This window comes from Anoplophora glabripennis, unplaced genomic scaffold, assembly GCF_000390285.2.
Source record: "Anoplophora glabripennis isolate ALB-LARVAE unplaced genomic scaffold, Agla_2.0 scaffold101, whole genome shotgun sequence".
NCBI lineage: Eukaryota > Metazoa > Arthropoda > Insecta > Coleoptera > Cerambycidae > Anoplophora > Anoplophora glabripennis.
In genome coordinates this window covers 306,656-330,188 of record NW_019416426.1, presented here as the reverse complement: position 1 = coordinate 330,188, position 23,533 = coordinate 306,656, and the positions used below count along the sequence as shown (strand labels likewise).

At 32.0% G+C, this 23,533-nt stretch overlaps 1 protein-coding gene across 2 annotated transcripts in view; it reads left to right on the top strand.

Annotated features, from left to right (window-relative positions):
• Positions 1 to 23,533, top strand: part of LOC108904300 (GTPase-activating Rap/Ran-GAP domain-like protein 3) — a 150,395-nt gene that overhangs the window by 93,604 nt on the left and 33,258 nt on the right. For both annotated transcript variants that reach the window (XM_023454520.1, XM_023454521.1), the window contains exons 3-8: positions 1,440 to 1,523; positions 3,034 to 3,115; positions 7,568 to 7,686; positions 9,092 to 9,326; positions 12,277 to 12,375; positions 18,436 to 18,657. In XM_023454520.1, the coding sequence (XP_023310288.1) occupies positions 1,440 to 1,523; positions 3,034 to 3,115; positions 7,568 to 7,686; positions 9,092 to 9,326; positions 12,277 to 12,375; positions 18,436 to 18,657 (841 nt within the window). The remainder of the gene's footprint in view (positions 1 to 1,439; positions 1,524 to 3,033; positions 3,116 to 7,567; positions 7,687 to 9,091; positions 9,327 to 12,276; positions 12,376 to 18,435; positions 18,658 to 23,533) is intronic.

The window sequence follows — 23,533 nt, the reverse complement described above, 5'->3', positions numbered from 1 at the left end:
TTGCAAAATTCATTTAGTAATATTTTTGTTTACTTTTAACCTGAGTATCCAATCATGTTTTATCCTTCTTGTTTTCAGCCATATCTTGTTCTTTTTTCTGTAATTGATCTATTCACGGGTTTCCTGCCTAATCTCAAGTAATAAAGTACATAGGTAATTGATTATATTTTTGAAAACGAATTTTGTAAATCCAATCTCGGATTCGTTATCACTGACACCAAAAACCCTGTATATCAAATTTGGCCGAGAATGTGTTAATTTTTGAAAATTTGGTCGGCCGCCATCTTGAATTTTGCAAAATTGACTTAGAATTCGTGATCAGCGACCCCGAAAACCTCCTTATACCAAATTTGGCGCCAATCTGTTATTTTTTGAAAATTTGGTCGGCCATCTTGGATCCGCCATCTTGAATTTTGCAAAATTGACCTCGGATCCGTGATCAGTGACCCCGAAAACCCCCCTTACACTAAATTTGGCGCGAATCTGTAATTTTTTGATAATTCGTGATATCTGACCTTAATTGACCCGATTTTTTGAGGTTAGAAAAACAACCATCAATTCTGATCGCATATTAATGTTTGGCGGGGTCTTAACCATATAAATGAACATTTGAATATAGAAAAAGAAATATTGTNCTTTCAAAGTATTGGGCGGAATTATAAAATTTAAAGTCTGTTCTAAAGAGAATTGCAAGAGCTTTCAAAAGAAATATTACTCAACCCCCAATGCCATTTAAATATTTTGGGGTGATGCTTACCCTTGCTTGGGGGTGAAAATGGCGGAGTCAAAAATACCAGCAAAGAATGTCCCTCTTTAATCTAAAATCGACAGGTCTCAGCGTTTTTCTACAATCTTGACGCAGTTCCTGAAAATGGCTCTGTTTCGTTTTCATTTGACCACCCTGTATTATTCTGTTATTCTTTGAAATATTTCAGGAAACATTTGCTGTGTTCAATACTTCAATAAAAAAAATATTCAAGAATAAAGTGAATAACCACAAACTTTTCTAAATCGACACTATCGTTATCATATATTTATATTCGAAAAGTATGTTCCTATGGTATATTTCGACCACAAATCGATAAATTTAACAATTTGAGGCATTATTTTGTGAAATTGCTGTAAAATTTCCAGCGGAGTGAAGTAGAAATGATAAATTGCGGCCATTCGTCATGTCTATGGGCGATTTATCTACCCTCTGAATACGGCAATTTCGTGCGACAATAAAAAAATGTCAAATGTCAAATTACGCATCTGTGCATTAAGATAGAAAGTGAAAAATGTCCTTAAATTTTTAAGCATCTGACTTTTAAAATATATTATTTATATAATCAATTTCACTAGAAGTTTTGTGCGTTTTTTCACAATTAATATAATTTACATATAATAATATATCAAACATATCAAATGATTTAATTAAGTAAAACTGTTTGTTTCAGCTGCAACAACCGGAAGTAGACGGTCAGGAACACTGTAGGAGATTTAGGATAGAAAATGGAGATTCTCCGGGAGAAAAAGATGAGGTGAGTTATATTTTCAAATAAATAATTATTATTCGTTCATATTCACAAGAACAACATTGTTGTTTATAGAATGAAATTTTGTAATTGAAGTATTATTTTAATCGAAATTTTATTAGCAGAACAAAAATTACGTATGTAACTAAGATAATAATTAAGGGATATGTCAAAAATATCTGTAAGATTTTTTATATTATATATTATTAGCCTTTCAATGCAGAATATGGAGCAAATTATTACGTAAACCTACAACATATATACATTGTTGGAATTAGAAGGAGGCAGAGATTCTGAAAATCGAATAATATACAGGGTGTTTCATTTAATAAAACATAAGTTTGGTTCGTATCTTTGGAACGCCCTATATAATTTTTATTTTCTTAAAACTCATTAAACTCACAGAGACATTCCCTACAACTTTTATATTAACTATTTTTGTCTGACTCAAAAAATAAGAAAGTTAAGGGGGGTAAAATGTTATATGAATAACCCTGTACATATTGTTAAAATAAGAGCCTAGAAAATCTTACTGTCTACTAATGTAATTTTCACTAACAAAATTTGAGAAACACTATTTACACATAACATAAAACAAGAATAAGTTAAAGTAAGTTAAGTATTCAACTCCAAATATCGGTGTCCATTCAGACATTTCTCAAAAACGTATAGAACTACGAGTATTAAATTAATGCCGACTATTCCTGCATATACATTAATTATGAACCGGTGTTAGTCTTTTGTTTGTGTTTTTGTTCATTTGGCAGAAAAAAATATAAAGATCGCGAGAATTATGCGCAAATTATAAAATGGTATTACTTACATGACAGTAGCGTACATGGTAAATTAGTTTCAATGTTCTCCATTTAGTGTAAAATTTAGTTGTACTCGAATTTTTTGTATCATGTACTGGGACACCCTGTATAGTAACGAACTATTTAATTTATTAGCAGAGATTTTATTTTTTCGCATAGAAGTAAAACATAAATCAGAATTAGACATCTTTATTACATATTCAGTAATGACATTTCAAAAAGGGGAATCATTTGAAGCAACGTAATAGTATGCTTAATTCACCGCAACTTGACTGATATTGCAATAAGAACAAATCTAATAACTTATTCAAATACTGGAACTTTGAGAAGCCGCGGTAGAACGTCTTATGGGATTTTGGTCTTAAAGATTCATAGGCGTATAGGCCACATAAAAGGAACATTGTGATATACTGAATAGGTAGTCATAACATATAAGTTAATAAAATATATTGTTCCCACAAATCGCAAATATTTAAGAGAACTAAAATAAATCCATTTCCCTCAAAATGAACAAATTAAATATTTTGTTACATTATTTCATAACAATCGAGCTTGATTCTGGATTAAACTAAAAGAAGGAAGAAGACTTATAATTATCTAATAACTCATTGTTGTGGTTAATTTGTGACTTTAATGTTTCCCTGACATTCTATCCTGTCATGGGAGATTTCTACAATTTGGTTCATGAAATTCGGTTTCAGATGTTTGGTTCCCCGAGCACTCCAGTCCTCGAGAATCCCGAATACCAAACAAGATGGTACTTCAAGTATTTCTTAGGAAAATGTAAGTATGCGGTCATGTCAGAAATGTTATTATTTCGCTACATAATATCGATCGTTAAATAATAAGAGTCTGGGTAACGGTAGATTTCAAACAAATCATCAATCAGTTAATTCTGAAAAAAAAGAATTTTCTATGGACACATGCGATAAGCGGCTTATACAGGGTGTTTCTGAAATAAGTAGCTTTCTTGAAAAAAGCACGAGAATGGACAACTTTTATGAAGTACTTAACTGATGGTCTAGAGTCTACATGCTTCTGTTTTTGAGAAAATTAATTTAGAAAATTAACCAAAAACGTAATCCGACCCTGTGCATCTTGAGCACGTGCGCTGTGTGTTACAGTATTGATTAGCCGGAGTATAGAATGTTTTCTGATCAAGAACTAGCAGATATAGTGTTAACGTACGGAGAATGTCACTACAATTTAAATTTGTATGTGGTCGGTTACTGTAACAGACGACAATCTAACATTAGAACAGTGCAAAAGGCAGTTAAAAAGTTACAGGATACCGAGAATGACCTAACAAATGAAAAGCGCAACGTGTTTTTGACAACGAAGAAAACATCATAAACCTCGTTGAGAAAGATCCGAGGCGCAGTACTCGCTACATTGGCCAGAATTTGTTGTATCAAACAGTACTGTGTGTACTACGGAAATTGTTAAATATCGTCTATAGGTAGGTAATTCGTTTATTTGTTTAAATTTTGTGTTACTTTTAAACGAGATTTGAATAAATTTCAGCATTTTCAAACACAAAATTTAAACCGTCAAAACTGACATCAGCGCTTTCGCACTGCGGCGCGCGGCAGCTTCGATATCAAAGGTACAGTTGACTGCCGCACCAGGGACAGCTTTAATTTTGTTTGAAACGTTTAAATTTGTTTAATCCTCCATATGATTTTTTTTCAATTTAAATCGCAGTGTTTTAGACCATTGGTTGCTTAATAAAAGTTGGTTATTTTTGTGCCCTCAATCAAGGAACGCACTTATTTCAGAAACACCCTGTATAGAAGGAACTGGAAGAGAGAGTTTATTGAAATTTGGTACAGGTAGTAATTCCTAGACGACCTCATTTGTGACGTATCAAAAATTTTTTTTATCGCAATGGGCGTAGGTAAAGATATTTAACATTGCATATATTTGAGAAAAAAATGCCACTGATTTGTTTGATATTTAAATGAAATTCATAACAAAGTAAATAAATTTGTAGTCAAATATTAGAGAAATTCCAAATAAACTTAAAAAAGTCTTAAAAATCAAATACTCTATAAAAAACTTAAATGAAAGCTTAAAAGATTATATTTCAATTGGTTTTGTAACAAATTGAACTAGGAGATATTGTAGTTTTTGGTGAATGCGCCAAGATTATTGATACGAATGTAGTAAGTATGAAAGATATATTTACAAGTAGAAAGCCTTAGTTCTCTAACTAGAAATTATTTCTCAATAAATTTTAAGTGATTTACTCTCATATCTTTAGTAACATAACTCACAAATAGATAAAAACACTACTCCAAGAAAGGAAACTATTCTGTTTTCACAAAAATCCTTTGGTTAATACAAAATTGAATTTTAGAACAAGGTTAAGACCCTCAATTATACTTAAATGTATTAAATACTGTGAAGTTTGACTGTAATCAGCACAGACGATGTTGTTTTGCTGTTGTGCGTATATTATATAATTGTAGAGATTTATTTTCTACAAGGGCTTAAGTTAGAATTTAACATTATGTTCATTAGAGCGCTAAGAGCTCTCATTGAGGTTCGTTAACAGTAACATCCATTCAATAATGGCACTTAAATTATATAACAAAAACTGGATATAAATATTTGTTTTAGAAATTATCTAATTTATATACTTCAATAAACTTTAATTAAGGGATAATTTCTTGACCGATTTTCTCTCAAAAAAGTTACATAATTAGGCAAATTTATAGTTGTGGAGACATTTGATGCAGAACGATGAAATTTGATTCATCTATTTAAAAGTAAAATTCCACTGAATTCAGATATAAATCCGTGTTCCAGTGGTGGAGTAATACTGGATTTACCTTTACTGAAACCCACAGAAATTCGACACAACGGAAGATTTCGAGATTTCAATAATTACTTGTAATTCTCAGTGGTGTTTCCAAGTAAAAAGTAATTTCTCATTTTTATTTAAAAAATCGACTGTTTTCGATTTTCAAGCACTATTCATTAAACCTAAACATAACTGTACAACTACTCGTTTCGCAAAAGAGTCACGGAACTTTTTTTTCGATTTTAAATTTTATAATTCCGGGAAAATAATTATTTTTTTTTATTTTTTCCCTTTCACCTCTAAAAAAATGTAATATTTCTGTTCTAATTATTTTTTCAGACTCTCCGTAATTAAATCCATAAAACTGTATTTCTAGTAAATATTTTTGAATAAATCGAAAATGGATCGTTGTTCGAATAAAATAAATATATTTTTTCTTAAAAACACCAATTATTTTCAATCTGATCTCAAAAACTAACAATCTCCGGACCCATTTCAACATAATTTGCTGCTGAAAATAATTTTTATACAGTACATAAGATTTTATTTCCTTCCTTGATACCTAATTAATATGAATCTCCAATCTCGGCTTCTTCGAATACCCACGTGATGAGTCATTATCTCTAGGCGTACTGCTGACACCCTTTGAGATTAGTTTTAATCAAGCAGCAGTTTAACAACTGCTGTCATGACAAATCGCTCCCTATAAATCTACAGCAGAATTTAACGGCCTTGGCAGGCATGAATCCAGGTTATTTCATTAATTAATTTAGGGTTAAATGCAGGGATTTGTCCCCCCGTTTGATTTTTAAATATTGACGGGCGATTTAAAATAAGATCGAAATGGGAAATCAACGATTTATACACCAAATAACCCTACTTTGTGAAATAAAGCCAGATTGATAGATATTGTGATGATTTAGAACTGGTTCAGGAAAAAAATAGCGTCAAGTGGTGTCGATTATTACAGAATACTGTTAAAAAGATTGCTAAAGTCACAGAATTATTGAAAGCTACGTATAAGGTTGTCTAAATCATCTTATTTTCATTCAAGGTTGGCGGATTGGCATTCTTTTCTGTATTTTATAGTTATAGTTACTTTCTGTATTTTACCACCTCATATAGAATAAAGTTACTATTCGACTTTCGTAAGAACAGGCAAACAAAGATATCAAAGACATGTATATGTAATACAACTAAAACGAACTTGTTTAAAATATGAATCTAAATTGGACTGAGATCTCTATTCTCAATGGAAATCTAATTTATCGTACCTGGATGCTGCAACATCGTGGATATTGATAGTTTCCATATTCTAATTTTAAAGGAGTCAAGTCTACTGAAATAGCCCAGACCTCAGAAGTTCCCCAGGGTCCTGTCCTTGGACCTTTAATATTTACAGTTTTTATTAATGATATTGTGACTTTAATATGCGTTACTTGTTATATGCCGACGACATGAAAATATATTGTTCTATAAATAATGAACTTGATGCACATAATTTGCAATAAAATTTAAATTTAATAACTTCCTGGTGCAATGCAAACATATTACCATTAAATTCCGCTAAGTGTAATGTCACGACATTTAGTCGGCAGTTGAATCAGATACATTATAATTATAAACTTGATGGGCTTGTCCTACAACGACTTGACATGGTTAAAGATTTAGAAGTATTTTTTTATCCTAAGCTCTCTTTTACGAAACATACTGATTATATACCTAAAAGCGCTTACAAAACTTTAGGTTTTATTGTTCGTAATTCGACGAATTTTCAAAACGCTGATACCATCAAGTTAAATATTATTCAATATGTAAGATCTAAGCTTGAGTACGCTTCTTTAGTTTGAGCACCCGTCTACAATAATCATACTCGTATAATGAATGGGTATTGAAAAAATACAACGTCGATTTTTCAAATCAGCTGCCTTTGCACTTGATTGAAAATGAATAGTGTAATATTTTTGTACAAAATCTTAAACAATGTAATAAACTGGTAGAAATAATAAATTATCATATTCCTCGATTGAACAAACGACACCAACATCTTCTCCAAACAAAAAATTATACTAATTTATATAAAGTATCTGCCTTGTACCAAATGTTTACCAATTACAGTGTAATTGAATCACGGTTGGATATATTCTGTTCATTTATAACTCAGATAAAGAGTTTATACATATAATGTATACCTTCTTTAAGTTTATAGATTTGACCTTGTTTTATTTTATTTATGACTTTATTATATGTATTAACAATGTTTGTAATTTATAGCCATTTCTCTTGTTATATATTTGTATGTTTTTGTGGTTTTTAGTTGAATTTTGTTTTCTCTTTTTATTATTATAGTTTGCTATCCTTATCCTGTAACTAGGCACTTGCCTGTTGGATATAGTAAATTAATAAATAAATAATTCTTATTTTTTCAGTGCACCAAAATTATGTTGGATTAGATAACGACAAATCGCCTTTTTTTCTAAGTATAGTCTTGAACGAAGATAATAACACATGTGTTCCTCTTTGTCGTGCTATTCTATTTAAAAAAACGGTAAGTATTTTAACTACCTTAGTGGGTAATTTATCCTAATTTACTCTGTCCCAAAATTCACACAAGAAGTAATTTTGATAGAAAACAGGTTTTTCATTTAAAAATTATAATTTTTTTTAATGACTCATAAAGTATACGGTATATGGAATAGCATATCGAAATTTTCCATGCCGGTTTTATATAAATGTGGCCGAATTTGGTTGGTACAGCGCTCAATTTCTTCCTCAAGGTGTGGGTGGTAATGAGCTTGTTGGCATAAACCTTAAACATCAAAAAACCCCAAAAAATGCACAACGGCGTTAAATCGTATGATTTGGGCGAACAATTCTGATTACCAAAACGGGAAATTACACGACCAGGAAATGACTCATGCAGTAATTCAATTGTTTCTCGGGCTGTATGGCATGTGACATCGTATTGTTGAAACCACATGTCGTCTGCATGCATATCTTGCCATTTAGACACAAAAAACTGGATCACTCGGATTATCATGTCGCGATAGCGTTATTATTGCCCGAACAGCAGTATTTTCCATGTATAGGTCGATGATGCCTTCAGACTAAAATCCGCACCAAACAGTAATATATTGTGGATGATTTGTTTCTCAACAATCACTCTTGGATTTTCTGAAACCCAAATGCGACAATTTTGTCGATTAACGAAGCCATCAAGATGAAAATAAGCCTCATCGCTGTAGATGATTTTGTTCGAAAAATCAGCATCCACTTATTGTGGTTCCATAATCCATTCAGCGAATTCTCTTCGCTCTATCTGATCAGTTATTGAGTGAAATGAACTTTGTAAGCATGCAGATGCAAATGTTTCTTGAGAATACGCTGCAGAGAGTTTCTCGAAAGTCCCAAATTTTGACCAGGATGCCGAATTGATGTTCCTGGACTCTCAACAACAGTTTTAAGAATTGTTTGGATGTTTTGAGTTTAACGACTTGTTGAAGGACGGCCAAAGTGTTTAAGATCACTAATCGATCCATGTCTCCGTGAATTTTTCAATTAATCACTTCACAGTTGAAGATGTTATATCACTATTCTGACAATATTTTGTACATTTCGAACTGTAGCTGCCAATACCTTGAATAACGTTGAACTGTCAGCTGTCACGCTATCATTTTTTTTCGTTGGCAACACTTTACCGCATAAATAGCTCACAATTCAAATCTTGCATGAATTTTGGGACACCTGTTATAACAGAAATATTTTAAGTCATAGTAAGTTACTAACTGAAACCGCACAGATTTGAAATATCCAATAATTTCATAGTTTCCAAATACGACTTCATATCATTTTGTCCAGAAGGCGAGTTTCTATAAATAAATAGTCGAGACGCGACCTATTTGAGACCGGAATCGTGTCTCCGACATAATAATTCAACATTGACAAACTTTTAGGGCGCACAGAAAATATCACTGCCCATACTTCAAAACAAAGTTCTGACCGTAAAGCAAATACTGTCCAATTTCCCCAACATGGATAAAGTCGAGAAAGGACCAAAAGAGATATTCTCGCCGGATATCCAAAAAGACTTATTGTTGTTAGAGGAACAAGAGGGCTCTGTCAACTTCAAATTCGGTGTTATTTATATGAAGCAGGGCCAGACCAGTGATGACGAAATATTAAGCAATGGTGAGTAAATATTATTTTAATATGGGTATGAGTACAATCTCAACTCGAAAGTTACCTACTTACTTGAATATGACCGTCTCGATTATCAAGGTGTTACTCATTTGTTATTTTTTACTTTAAATTTTTCAGCAAAAGTGGGTATATTTTTTTAGTTTTTTCTTAAATATTTCTTTAATTTGATTTTGGCATACATCTCTTTTAATATATTTATGATTCATTTTTAAAATAATTTAATATATTAAACATATCAAATTATGCTCTGATAATAATAAACATTGGACACCCAGTGGTACGGTCATACCGGGCATCTAATTAAAAATGGCGCAAGCTATAACTCCGCCATGTTTTATTCGATTATAAAAACAAACAATTAATTAACGTTACTGGTTTCGAAAAGGCTACGCACTGTCATATATTATTATCATTTTTAAAGAATGGAAGTGCTGTTGTCAATTATTTTTTCTCTTATTAATTAATCAGATAGATAATTGACATTCTAATATACCTACTAAATATGTTTTTTTAGCTAATTTTAACACAGAAGCTTAAAGCCAGAACCATATATTTGCACCTTAATAGACATTCATCTGTACATACGCTAATTTCACAAGTCCAAACATTTTTAAAGGGGTTCGTCATAGCTTAGAAGATTAAAAATCAACATTTTGACAGTTACGAAAATCGAGAGAAAAAAATCACTTCTACATTTGTGTTCAAAATCGGCAACTCGCACATTTTATTCTTCAATTGTTTTTTGGATACACATGAAATAATATTTCAAATATTTTATGAATCTCGTTAGAATTCTATAGTATCACAGCAAAGTTCTTTTATATTTAGTATTTTTTTGATATTTTGAATAAATCAGTTTTTTTATCAGAAAAATCGCAATTTTCGGTTACCGCAAACTTCAAACTCATTTTTCTCGAAACGAAAATTTTTCAAGTTTATGCCGGCGATTACTCAACGAATTTTCAAAATATCGAAAACACCATTTGAAAGGAAATTTAATTAGCTAATCCACTAACCTAAAGGATTTTGTTAAACATAATTATTTTATAATTTTTTTGCAAAACCTTTTGTAAATTTTTTTTCAAATGGCCGCCATTTTGTTAATAATTTTTTTTTTATACTTTTAAATTAGGTTTANCATCATTTGCCGCCGGTTTTCGGCAATAGGGGTGGTTTTACCCCCACGCGGGGGATGTTTTTCACCTTGAGCATATTTGGAAGAACATCCCTGATCTCTTCCTTGCCATTCAAATTCCCGCCAATTTTTACCAAGAATTGATCGAACATTTTCTCACGTTTCTTGTTTTAGGGGTGGTTTCCACCCCTTAAGTAGAGGTAAGTCGGACAAATATTGGAATAATCGAATTATGCTCACCTAGAGTTTTCATGACGATCAATTTAAGCCCACGGAGACCCCTGGACGACCTTCCCCGTTCTTGCTACACACTACGCAAAAACGGTCGAAAAAATGTTTTTTTTTTGCGGTTACTCTTTAATTATCTAATCCACTAACCTAAAGGATTTTGTTTAAAAAATTAATTATTTAATAATTTTTTTGCAAAAACTTTTGTAAATTTTTTTTCAAATGGCCGCCATTTTGTTCATAATTTTTTTATACTTTTAAATTAGGTTTATGGACGAGGTATAAGTGTTATAATAACAAAAAAGTTCGATTGGTATGTTTCAGAATGATACATCGGTTGTGAAACGTGGCACAAATGAAGAGGAAAAAAAAACGTCTCCTACTTTATCACTTCAATGCGCTTCAATTAATTTAAATTTATCATACACAAATTTTTTTATGTTTTCTTAAACTACAAATAAAATAGTGTCAAAGTTTCAATTAAAAATATTGTATAGTTTTCTCAAAAAAAAAATCCTGAAGTTCGCATTGATTTTTTGCAATCTATACGAGGATACCCCCTTAAATGAACGTTTTCTTGATGGAAGAGATTTTACTTAGTTTAAAATCATGGTAGGTATATTAGCATCAAGAATATATTTATTTTCGTAAATATAAATATACCATCCTTGATTTAAGAATTTTTTTTTGCGTGCGGTAAATCAGTATTTATTAACAGTAACCTTTCGTTTTATTGAAACAAATAAAGAGTCTCTTTTCAAAGGAAAATGTAAAAGACTGGTTTTAACATCACATCATGGGCATTCATCTGTAATATACTATGCCAAAATTATATCAAAATACACAAGGTGTGTTTAAAGCTAAAACTCGAGACGTAAATCTTTAGGTACCCCTTTGGGGCCAGATATCTCAGTTAGAAGGGACATTAAGCAAAAGAATTATAACGAGTGAGGGTGTTATTTTTACCTCCCTTATATGTTCACGGGAGATTAGTAGATATTTACCGGACACCCTTTACAAACCTCGCAAATAATTTGCATCTTTAACAGATTCCGAATTTGCTCGGCAACAATGAAGAAAACAATTCAGTTAAAACGAAAATCTAATCAGTCTTTGAACGTCCTTTCCAAGCGCTTTGTTTGTGCCACGTTTAGCAATCTAATAGCATTTTTTTAATAGCAAAGTTAAATCGTGTCCGTTTTATTGGATTACATCGATTGAACAAAAAGTTCCAACTGACTTTCCAATATCCTTGTTTGTTACCCCACGTTTAGTAATTTAATAACTGATTAAATACCGGAGTTACATTATGCGACTATTATTCACGGCTGATATTTTATTAAAACATACTGTGACAACAAAAGGCTTAGTATAATACCCGTGCCGGAACTTTTATAAAGCTTTTCAAGCCAAAAACCTCACTCACTCTTCCATGCAGGAACAGCCTCGCATTTTGCTTTTTTTCTAGCTGCCACGGGCACAAAAACGTGAGGGCTGTTTTCTGCGTGGTTAAACCTGTACACGTCGCCGTCGTATCACGCCAATAATTTATTTGTATTCATTTTTTTGTTCCAGAATATGGTAGCTATAAGTTCGACCAATTTTTATCATTACTAGGAGACAAAATTAAGTTAAGAGGTTGGGACAAGTACAGAGGAGGCCTAGACATCAAAGGTAATATTTCAATGTACGAAACACAAAAAATAACCAAATAATGTGTAGATTAACCATTTTAATGTTGGTATATAATAAAACGTTCTCTATAGGGTGTCTCAGATAACAGGTGTAAAGATTGACCTCAAAACCGGTAGTCTTTTTAAAAATAAAAAGATTGTGGGAAAATTGGATCTTTTCTTATTTCTAAAATAAATTACAATGGTTTTACATAAATCTCCAATAAACATGATTGTATGCTTGCTGACGGTGTACCTATTTCAAAACGGATTTATTTCAATTAAGAAAATAATATAACAAGAAAGATAAAAGGCTATTATAAAAAAGTGTAATAAAAAAACTTCTTCAAATAAAAAAAAATACATTACAATGTTATTGAAGTAAAAAGTCGCAAAAATGAAAAAGGCTCCGTATCTTTCGAAAGAATTCAGATATTCATCTTTTTCAGCAGTTACATTTCTTTAATTTTTTTCATAATGTCAAACTTGGTTAAATATTGTGAATTTTATCAATACCTCCAAAAAATATTTAGACATTTTTCTGATAATTTCCTGTATTTGAGAAAGACGAAAATATTCTTAAATTCGGTTGAGGAAAACGGTTTTTTAATTTTGAAACGTTCTAGTGTCACATTCTACTTCGACGACGTACAGCAACAATTTAATTATTTATTTTAACATGACAATTGACAACCTTTTTTATTTTAATTATCAATCAGCACCGAGAGTCGTTACTTGAAGAATTTAAGAACGTAAAAAGTCATCACGGTAATGTTCCTATTCGAGATTTATTTATGAGATCGACATCACCCGCAAAGTCTAGATTAAATTACAAAAATTACACGGAGCCCGAGCGGAAATTACTCTCCTAACGGGAGCGTTTTAATTTTGTTGACATTCGCGGATACCTTGACACCAGGAAAGCAATTTTAATGAAGTTCAATAACCGATCGTCTAATTTTCAAATGCAAACAGTTCTTTATAGCGAAACATTCAATTTCCGCGAGACAGAAACTTTTTTAATAAAAATATGAGGTTATATCTAAAAAATACTTGGTATCTGCTCTCTGTCTTTAAATACGTTGCTATAAAAAAGTTATTTTCTTTTATCTCGGTAACTTTTCGCAAAGGTCAACGAGTTCAATCCGCGCGTTCTTGGATGTTGTTAATTTTTTAGACTTTAGACTGTAGATGTTGGAGAGATTTTTTTTTTTTTCATTTATAAGCAAAGGTACAACGAATGTAAATATGTTTTAATATTTCCGTACTTAATTACTATTTCGTTGAAAAGCATTTGGTTTCCTTACTGGCTTATTAAACAGCCGAATTTTGCGAAACAAAGTTTAAGAGTAGTCAGTATGATTTAATTTAAATCCATTCATTGTTCATGAACACTGATCTTTTTAATATAAACAGATCTGATTGGAAACTTGTCAATTAATTTGCATTTTTATGATATTTCAAACCCACGTTAACACAATAAATCCTTTAAGCAAACACCTACATTTCGATGAACATGTTTTCTACCCTAAAAAACATATTTACTCACAAATGAGAAATTCCATACCTACGTATACTGCTTTTGAATTTATAAGTAATAGATAATATAGATAAGATAGATAGATAAATAAGATAATTGCCAAATCTCATATAACTACATTACCTGAAGATACCACTATAGTGATATATCTAAAGCACACCCAATTTATACAGGGTGTTTTTGGAAAAAGATACCGACACTCTCAAATATAGGTAATGATGGAATATATCAAAACAAGAAGATTTTTGCTACAGACCATGGGCCTATCTTCTTTTGTTTTTGTGATATAAGGCATCAAAGAAAATGTTTTAAAATCAGAAAAGGTGCGTTTCCTTTGGTGACATATTACATAAATATAAAGTAAATATTTTATATTTATAAATTTAAGTCAATAAATAACAAAATTACTTCCCATGTGTTTTATGTTTCATTGAAATTCCTCTAAATAATAGTAGATGATAACATATTGATTCGACAGGCAGAGAGGGCACAACTCTGTGACAGAGTCAGAACCTTGGGAAAAGTAGCCATTTTCATTAAATAGAATTCTGCATTTCCCTAGTTGTCTTACTCTGTGGTGTAGATGACTTGCCAAAAACGATCAAAAGTTGTCAAATACACTGCATTTAACGAAACGCCAAATAGAAACTCTACACTGTTGACAAATCAAATGTATAAAAGTTACAGAATCAATTGTCAATTTGCCTTTATAGTTGCTATAAAAACATAGTACTTCTAATGTGTATGTCATCACATATTGTATACCTCTTTTTGCATAAAAAAAATAAAATAAAACAAAAAATGACGAAGTACGTGTTACATATTTTAATCAAATCTTTTAGACAAAAAATTAAAAAATATGGGAAACATAAATACTAGTCCACAGTATAGGCCCCCCCTGGAAAGTTGATTACCACATACTTTATAACTCCTGAGGAGCTTCGTTTTGACGAGTCTACCACATTTTTCCTCTGCGACTTTTCTCGATTCCTCCGCTTTTCCACTCGGAAAAGTCCAAAAACATGGCAATTTCCCGGGGTCTTGAAAACTCAAGACCACATCTTTTATTTTTAGCTTAAGTAACTGGAAATTTTGTTGCAAATGCCGATTTAAATTTGTCCGACAGAAATTCCTCCGACATTGACGTGTCTACCGGTCGAAACATGCCAAAATAACAGGGTATTGAAAATCAATTACCACATAGGTAATTTTTAGTAAAATTAATTGTAAATAATTAATTCAGTCAAAAAGTATTGTTGTCCGACAAATTTCAAGCCGCGTTTTTTCAGTCCGACAGCTGGAAATCGGAATTTTCACAGGGTATGAAAAATCGATTACCACATGTCGGACAAAAATAACACACGATAGAAAAGTGTTTTTTATAAGCAAAAATTGTAATGTCCGACAAAAATGTATCCGCAAATCGTCAGTCCGACAAAAAAAGATGAAAAAAATTTCGTAAAAAATGTGCACATGTATTTATAATTTCTAATAAGGTATTTTCATGTATTAAGCAAAATTCCATATAAATATACAATACAGGGTGTTTCAGAAAGACCTCCCGTAAATACAGGGGGTGAGGACGACAAAAAATAAGAATTTTTTGTCATATGAACTATATGTCTATCTCCTCTTCTCAAAGCTCAAGCTTACTTTGAGAAAAGTCACTTATTTTATAGTGTAATATTGTAAGAGTTTAATTAATAGCCTTTTTTCTCGAAAATCGTCCGCATTAGGAAGTTCTAACAAGAGTACAATATTTTTAGAAAATAAAATTGTACAATAGAAATTAGAGCCCGACTGGTAAAAAACTTAACCTTAAAAAAAAAACTTAAATTGTAATAAGAATGTAGCATAACTAGCACTTTCTATGAAATATACAAAAAATAATAAGACTAGCGTATTTGGCACCCTTAAAAACCTCGGACTACCAAATTTCATCAAAATATTTCGCACTATATAGAAATTTTCATAAAAATGTTATTTAAAAAATTTTATTTTGTCTCTCTGTATCTCGAAAACAACAGGAGATAGACATAGAGTTCATAAGACAAAAAAATCTCATTTTTTGTCATATTATCACCCTCTTTATTTACGGTAGGTCTTTCTGAAACCCTCGGAATATATTTTTCGTTTTATTCTTGTAATTGTAAATCTCTGTATGCTCAATTTAGCCAAATAAATATCGAGAAAAGAATTAAACGATTTCAAAAAAGTATGTATGGTATAAAAAAATTATGCACTAAAGTTTTGGGATTTTCTTTTAGAAAAGTAGGAAAATTTTTGTGAAGAAAAATAACAAACGCGAATGAAAACTTGAAAGAGAAAAAAGGATTTTTATATTAAGTATAATATTAATTTATTTAGAAATAATGCATTATGCACTAAGATCGTATTAATCGCCTCAAAAATAACTTCATTTGTTTATAACTTTTAAATTTTTAAGCATAAAATAAGCAATATTATAATTATTTATTTGAAACAAATAATAATTTACATAATAATAATTAATAACCATTTATAAATATGAAATTTTTGGAGTGAAAAAATTAAATTTCATCACGTTTATTGATTTATTGATTTTTTAATAATTTGCGGACATTAAATCGTCGGACACTTATATCACTATTTTGTACAGTAAATTTAAAAGTGGAAAAAATGAAAATTAGATATGTGGTAATCGATTTTTCATACCCCGTGAAAATTCCGATTTCCAGCTGTCGGACTGAAAAAACGCGGCTTGAAATTTGTCGGACAACAATACTTTTTGACTGAATTAATTATTTACAATTAATTTTACTAAAAATTACCTATGTGGTAATTGATTTTCAATACCCTGTTATTTTGGCATGTTTCGACCGGTAGACACGTCAATGTCGGAGGAATTTCTGTCGGACAAATTTAAATCGGCATTTGCAACAAAATTTCCAGTTACTTAAGCTAAAAATAAAAGATGTGGTCTTGACTTTTCAAGACCCCGGGAAATTGCCATGTTTTTGGACTTTTCCGAGTGGAAAAGCGGAGGAATCGAGAAAAGTCGCAGAGGAAAAATGTGGTAGACTCGTCAAAACGAAGCTCCTCAGGAGTTATAAAGTATGTGGTAATCAACTTTCCAGAGAGGGCCTGTACTGTGGACTATACATCTTTTTCATAAAATAACATAATTCACTCAAATTTAGTGCAGGTATGTTTTTAAGAGTGGTTAAGATTTAATTTTAAGAATTCATATTTGACAGCTTGCATCTCAAAAACAGTGGATAAGATAGCCTCGTGGTCCTCAGAAAAAATGTATGGTAAATTTTTTCGAAATATGTATATATACAAAAAATATTTAGCTAACGATCAGTTGCGTGTTATTCCTGTTTTGCAAATTACAGACAATAGGTATATCAAAATTCATTAAAAGCTAAATGCGTGGTCGAAAATATAGAAGAACCATTTTTTTAATCACAAAAAAGACATAAGTATTTCAATTTTGTTGAACTGAAGCAAACATAGAAATTTTAACGATGTTCAGTGAGGCAATCAGATATCGTGGTTTAAATGGAATTTCGTGGAATAAGAAAGTTTTTTAATAAAAATGTGAAAAAGTTTAATTTAAGTACCCTTTTCTTTTAAAAATTCCTTTAGAACTTAGCTAATAATATACATATCGTCATTGGATAAGTGAAATGGTTCTTATAAAACAGAAAAAGTTTATAAGTTCAGATGTCTCTTCTGGGGTTCAGCAATGCTTGATTATGAGCTAATTTTTGCTACAGCTCAATTTAAAAAAGAAGGACATTTAAGGCAATTAAAAGTAGATTAAGTCATTATAGCTACTGATATTATTCGACACAAAACGGCTCAATTTGACATGAACAATAGTTAGAGATTTGTTAATGATAATTCGAAATTAAAATTTCTGTTAGGTTTTAAGCAGGTTTAGAAGAGAGTGATAAAAAGCGAATTAAATTGACTTTATTAGAAACCTCTGATATAAATAATGTAATAGCACTTTTTCGTGTTTTAAATTTAGGACAATTGCAAATTTAAAGACAATGTGTCACAAAGTTTATACATTTTTTAATGTTACACGACCGTTTCTCGTTACAGCCTTTTGAAAAATCACTAAAAATTTAGGATTTCTTTATCCTTTAATTTTTGTGACTAGTGTATAATAATATATTATTTATATTATCAAACTCAGTGGCCAGAACCTTTTATATCCTAGACGTTAACAAAAGTTAAATTTTTCCTAATTTTTCGACATTTCTTCAGACTTAACTTCAAAATATGGTCCTCTGAACCAAAATCTTTTTGTCTCTTGCAATTTGCAAGAGTTGCTTGGCTTTTTCAAAAGCATACGCCGTAGATAAGAAAATATTTAACTGCAAGTGAGCGTTCCAAACTAATAATCCACGAACAAACATTTACTTTCCGATCAAAATCTGTTCAGCTCCAAAAAACACCCTTACATAACTTCTCCCTCGAAACTAAAAGCGCAGGGAAACCTTTCTGAGATTGCTCTCAAACTTCCAGGCGACATGACTGGCAAATACTCCGTGTATACCATCTACGAAGGGCACGAGATAATGTTCCACGTATCGACGCTGCTGCCCTACTCCAGGGACAACCGCCAGCAAGTGGAGAGGAAGCGGCACATAGGAAACGACATCGTGAACATAGTGTTCATTGATGCGGACGACCCAGAAAGTGTACACTCCCAGTTCAACCCCACGTGCATCAAGTCACAGTTTACCCGTATCCTTTTTTATGCCGACAGTGAACACCTTCAAGGGGTTAGAGGTAGGATAAATCTGTTTTATGCTACTCTCGGAGTCGCCACTTTCCCTTTTTTATTCCCCATTTCTTCTGGCGGCGATAGTAGATGTTATAGTCTAAGAGATTGGTGTCAAAATCCTAGGGAACAAAACAAAGGCCCAATTTGGTTTTAAAGGGGTGGGCCTATGTTGCATAACAGGGTTCCAGAGTTTGTTGACACCCCTTGTGGGGCAGGGGTTGGGTGTGCGGGGGTAAATACGAAAATCGCCCCGTGATCAGAATAAGATCCACTTCTTATTTGTGGAAGGGCGAAATGGGCGGTGACTATTAGACGCCTTCATTATAGCCATCCTTCTCTATCGCACGGATTTCTATGACTTACTTTATCGCTCTCACGTAACGGCCGATGAACCATGGGGACTTTCCCACCCTGTAGTGTGATCCACGCGGCTGAGCGGTAGCCAAGAGAGGGGAGCGCTGTGACGTCATAGTACCCACGCTGCGCTCAATTTCTCAAAATTCTTACTTAACAAATGGATTGTGGCATTTAGAAAGCAGCTACCGGATTGTTTTTTTTTAAATCAACTTATTTTTTTCCGCTCTTTCGAGTGGTGTAAGCAAAAGTCTGTGAAAGTCATCGCCAGATCCAGAAAAATAAATTTTTATTGACTTTTCACGTTTTCTGTTGTAATTTCATTGTACTTTCGTTATTTTGAAAAATAAGGTCTTTTTACGTATATAAAAACAAAAGTCAGTTATTTCTTTGAAAAAAAACGATGAATGAATGAAAATTTACCGTGCTCAGAAGAAGTTGATGTATAAAATATCGTGTCAAAATTAACTGTTACACTTACTGCGTAAATTATGTACATTCAATTCTACCATATTGTATTTAATGAATTGTATTGCTAAAGAAAGTTTTATAATATTAAAAATATTTTTTTTAATCACTATTTGATGCAATTGGTTTGAAATCTGTATATTAAATAATTGCCGAGATAAGGGCCTAGTTACCGTTTTTTTTTTGTATTTTGTTAATAACTTTTTTATTTTGCAACTTAAAAATCTGAAATTTGCACAGACGCGAGATAATGTAATTACCTTTCGAACCTTTTCTACAAAATGTCGATATCTTTGGCAGAAAATATACGCGCTCATGTTTTCGACTTTATAAATTTGCAATAGGCCGCCATTTTGAAATTCGGGGTCCGAATTGCGGATATTTGTTGAGCAACCCAACAGTTATCTTTTCCTGTAGTTTCATCTAATTTCAGTCAAATTTGTTCTTTTTATTTAATTCTGAAAATTTTGCACATTTTTTTTTTACTGCTAATTTTGCAATGTAAAAATTTTTTTACGTGCTTTCGCAAAAGCCTATCTTTGTATCAAATTTCCTCAGGAAGAAAATCGATAAGTATACGTCATTTCGATTAGAGGCTTATTTTCGGAGATATAAGCGAAAAACAAAAAAGAGCAATATTTTTTTTCTTTTGTTATAAACAATATGACGCTCGACCGCTACAAATATACAAATTTAAACTTTTGTTCTGTGTATTTTTTACTTAATTTTAAGCCCATAAAATTCGAGTTAGTCCCGATTTTTGAAAAAAAACCTAATTCGCCCGGATTATTGACCCCGTACATTTGACCCCGTTTTAAACACCCCTGCCCCAACTAGGCTGTCAGCAACTTTTATTTTCATACTCCCAGGAAGGTCTAGAATATATTTTATGAGTTGCTGACATTAATCTGATCACGGGGCGATTTTCGTATTTACCCCCGCACCCCAACCCCTGCCCCACGAGAGGTGTCAGCAAACTCTGAAACGCTGTTATTCAACGTACGACCAACACATTAAAAACAAAATTGACCATTAGTCCGATCACGGGGGATTTTGACACCAATCTCCCCGTCTATTAGGAAATCAAGATACATAAATAGTAGGCCATTTTTTAAAATAAATATTTTATTATTAGATCTCGCATTTTTTACAATATCATAAAGGTATTAATGTAATTCAAAGAAAACCCTATTTAATGAAGTCTTTGATATCAAATATATAGGTTTGTAAAAGGTATTTAACCTCACAAACAAGAGTCCTAACTGTTGATATTACAGAAAGCTATTACTGGCCCATACACATTTCAAAATGTCATTATTTATTTTATATCTTTAATCTATTACTGATTTTTTTTATTTCATTTACAAGCCGGGTACTTGCGGAAACAGTCCTAATTGAATATAGAATTAATAAGATCTTTCTATAGCAGCTATTTGTACGTGTTGACTTTTGTCGACAAAAACAACAAAAGATATTTCTTTGAAAGATTGCACTGTTTATCAGTTTCACTATGGCAGGTATGTGCTTTTATATTAATAATATTTAGACACATCATTTTTAGCTTTATGAAAATATTTTATAGTTCTCTTTACTTATCGTCTCATTTCTTTAACTTTTTCTTCCTGTTTCATGTAAAAAGTTTGTTTTTCAAAGTTCTATGTGACATCGACAACACTGCATAACTGATCTAAGTTATGCGTGAATTATGTTGTGAAGTCAGTGGTTCTCAACAAGTTTTCTGTTAAATAATTTTAAATTTAAATATTTATAAATTTTATATTTATAAATATTTTAAATTTAAATAATTCCAAACTTTTTCATAAAAAGAAGAGTTAACTGCATGATTTGCACATTGAAGTGTATTGTACGTTATTTAAAATATATGTATACATTTGGGAATAATTATTTATAACGCTAGCTAGCTACCCTATGTGAAAATAAACTTTTTTCAATTCTAACTGTGTCAGAATTTGCACTAAATGAATATTGAAAACTGAGATGAAAACTATTTTCTTACCGCCTTTATGTTTTTTTTTAAATTGGAATAAAGAATACAGATGCAGTTAAAATTTTTGTAAAACATTATTACGTTTATCATATATGCAAAAATATCTCGAAATATATATAGCTTAGACTGGTGACGTATACACATCAACTTCAAATACTGAGAGAATCTGTCAGAAAAAGTGACAGAGGATCACCTTCTCGTATAGTCTTTCCGATCTCAATTGAAGAACCAAGAGGTTGGCAGTATGTACCAGGTTCGATCGCTGGCGCAGCAACTCGGCATTGAAATATTTGAAAAACTTGTTCCCATATTTATTTAGCCATACTTATACACAGGTCTGGTCGCCCAGTTGAAGAATGAGCGCGCGGGCAAACGCGGCACAAACACAGCTGCACTCGCCGACCTGGCCATAAATTCAGTTATCAACAATTGGTCCAACAGTGCAGTGCAGCAATGCGGAATTTGGTGTGATTCAAGTAATTTTAATGTATACTATATGTATATTTGTACACTATACCTGACTGACAATCTCGCACTCGCTAAATATTTATACATTCTTTTATAGTCTTTCCCAAAGTCAGTTGAACATGTATAAAAACGCCTAGCAATAAAATTTAATGAGTTTCGTAGACGTCCCTAAAAAAGTTTTCTGATAAAGGTAAAATATTATAATAATTTGTATAAAATGTGTAGAAAATGTCTATTATATGTTCATTTGGCCAAAAACATATTATAATAATTTATGTCCTCAAACAATTTTATTATATTAATGGTAAATTTCATTTTGTTCCGTTTCAAGAGGTCTCCAAAATGCCATGTAATTAGTAATAATATTAGTAAACAAAATATCCCTCTTATTTGTCCCCTTCGCAATAATTGTAATATGAATGATTAATAGAAGGTGCCTATAATAAATTAAAATTTCCTGAATCACACCAAATTTCGCACTGCTGCTCTGTACTGCTAGGCAATTTGTTAACCACTTGTCAACAGCTGAGATTTATTGCCCAGTCGCCCAGTTCGGCTGTCTGTGTACGCCGTTTGCCCGCGCCCGCATTCTTCAACTGAGCGTATACGTTTCTACCACCTCTACGTTTAATTCAACCAGACCTGTATATGGGTATGGCTAAATTAATGAACAAGTTTTTCAAATATTTCAATGCCGAGTTGCTGCATCAGCGATCGAACCTGGTACTGTAGCATTTTGAACTGCTACTTTTCTTATTCATTAATTAATTAGGATTAATGTATGTATACTTACTAACAACGCTACTTTTAAATTAGTATTTCTTCTTGGTATTCTGTCATATCTTACTTCTTTCGAATTGCACCTACACGATCTTCTGTTTTATTGACATTGAGTTTTCCTGGTTGCTGCTATTCATGATATTGTCTTAAGTATTCAATACAATAGGCAACCAACACACCACTTCTAAAAATCGCTGAAATGATATTGGCAAAAAGTGTCCTCTAGCTGAGGTCAGAAAATAACATCTAACTGGGAGAGACGGACGGGTTCTAGTGAAGTAAAAAGCACGGGGTGGATTGTGATTGATTTTGCAGTTTTCCATTTTCTTGGGGTTTGAAATACCACCTTTTCTAGTGCTGATGCTGTGTGCCGTCAGTGTGTCTCTGTACCCAGAGGCCTCTCGATAAAGGTTTTCCGAGACGCTTTTCTGTCAATATCTACATTACGTTCGATGGTGATTTTGATTACGTCAATTTAAACCCTTCCACAGAAGGTGAGTTGCAATTCAAAGGCATTTTTTTAGCTCATAGTACTTATGTAGGTAATTGTTCTATTTTAGGGTTTTAGGATAAGTTTGATAAGCTCCGACATTTCGTCTAAGTCCAGCTTTGGAGGACTATTCACTAGTGGCTTCCTGTTGCCCATAAGGGCGTCGTCATTACATTTTGTTTGGCCTACGTTCATCATTAGCTACCACAGTGTTCCCACAGCGATCCATATACACTGGTCAACAAAACCTAGGACTGGATAGACAGTA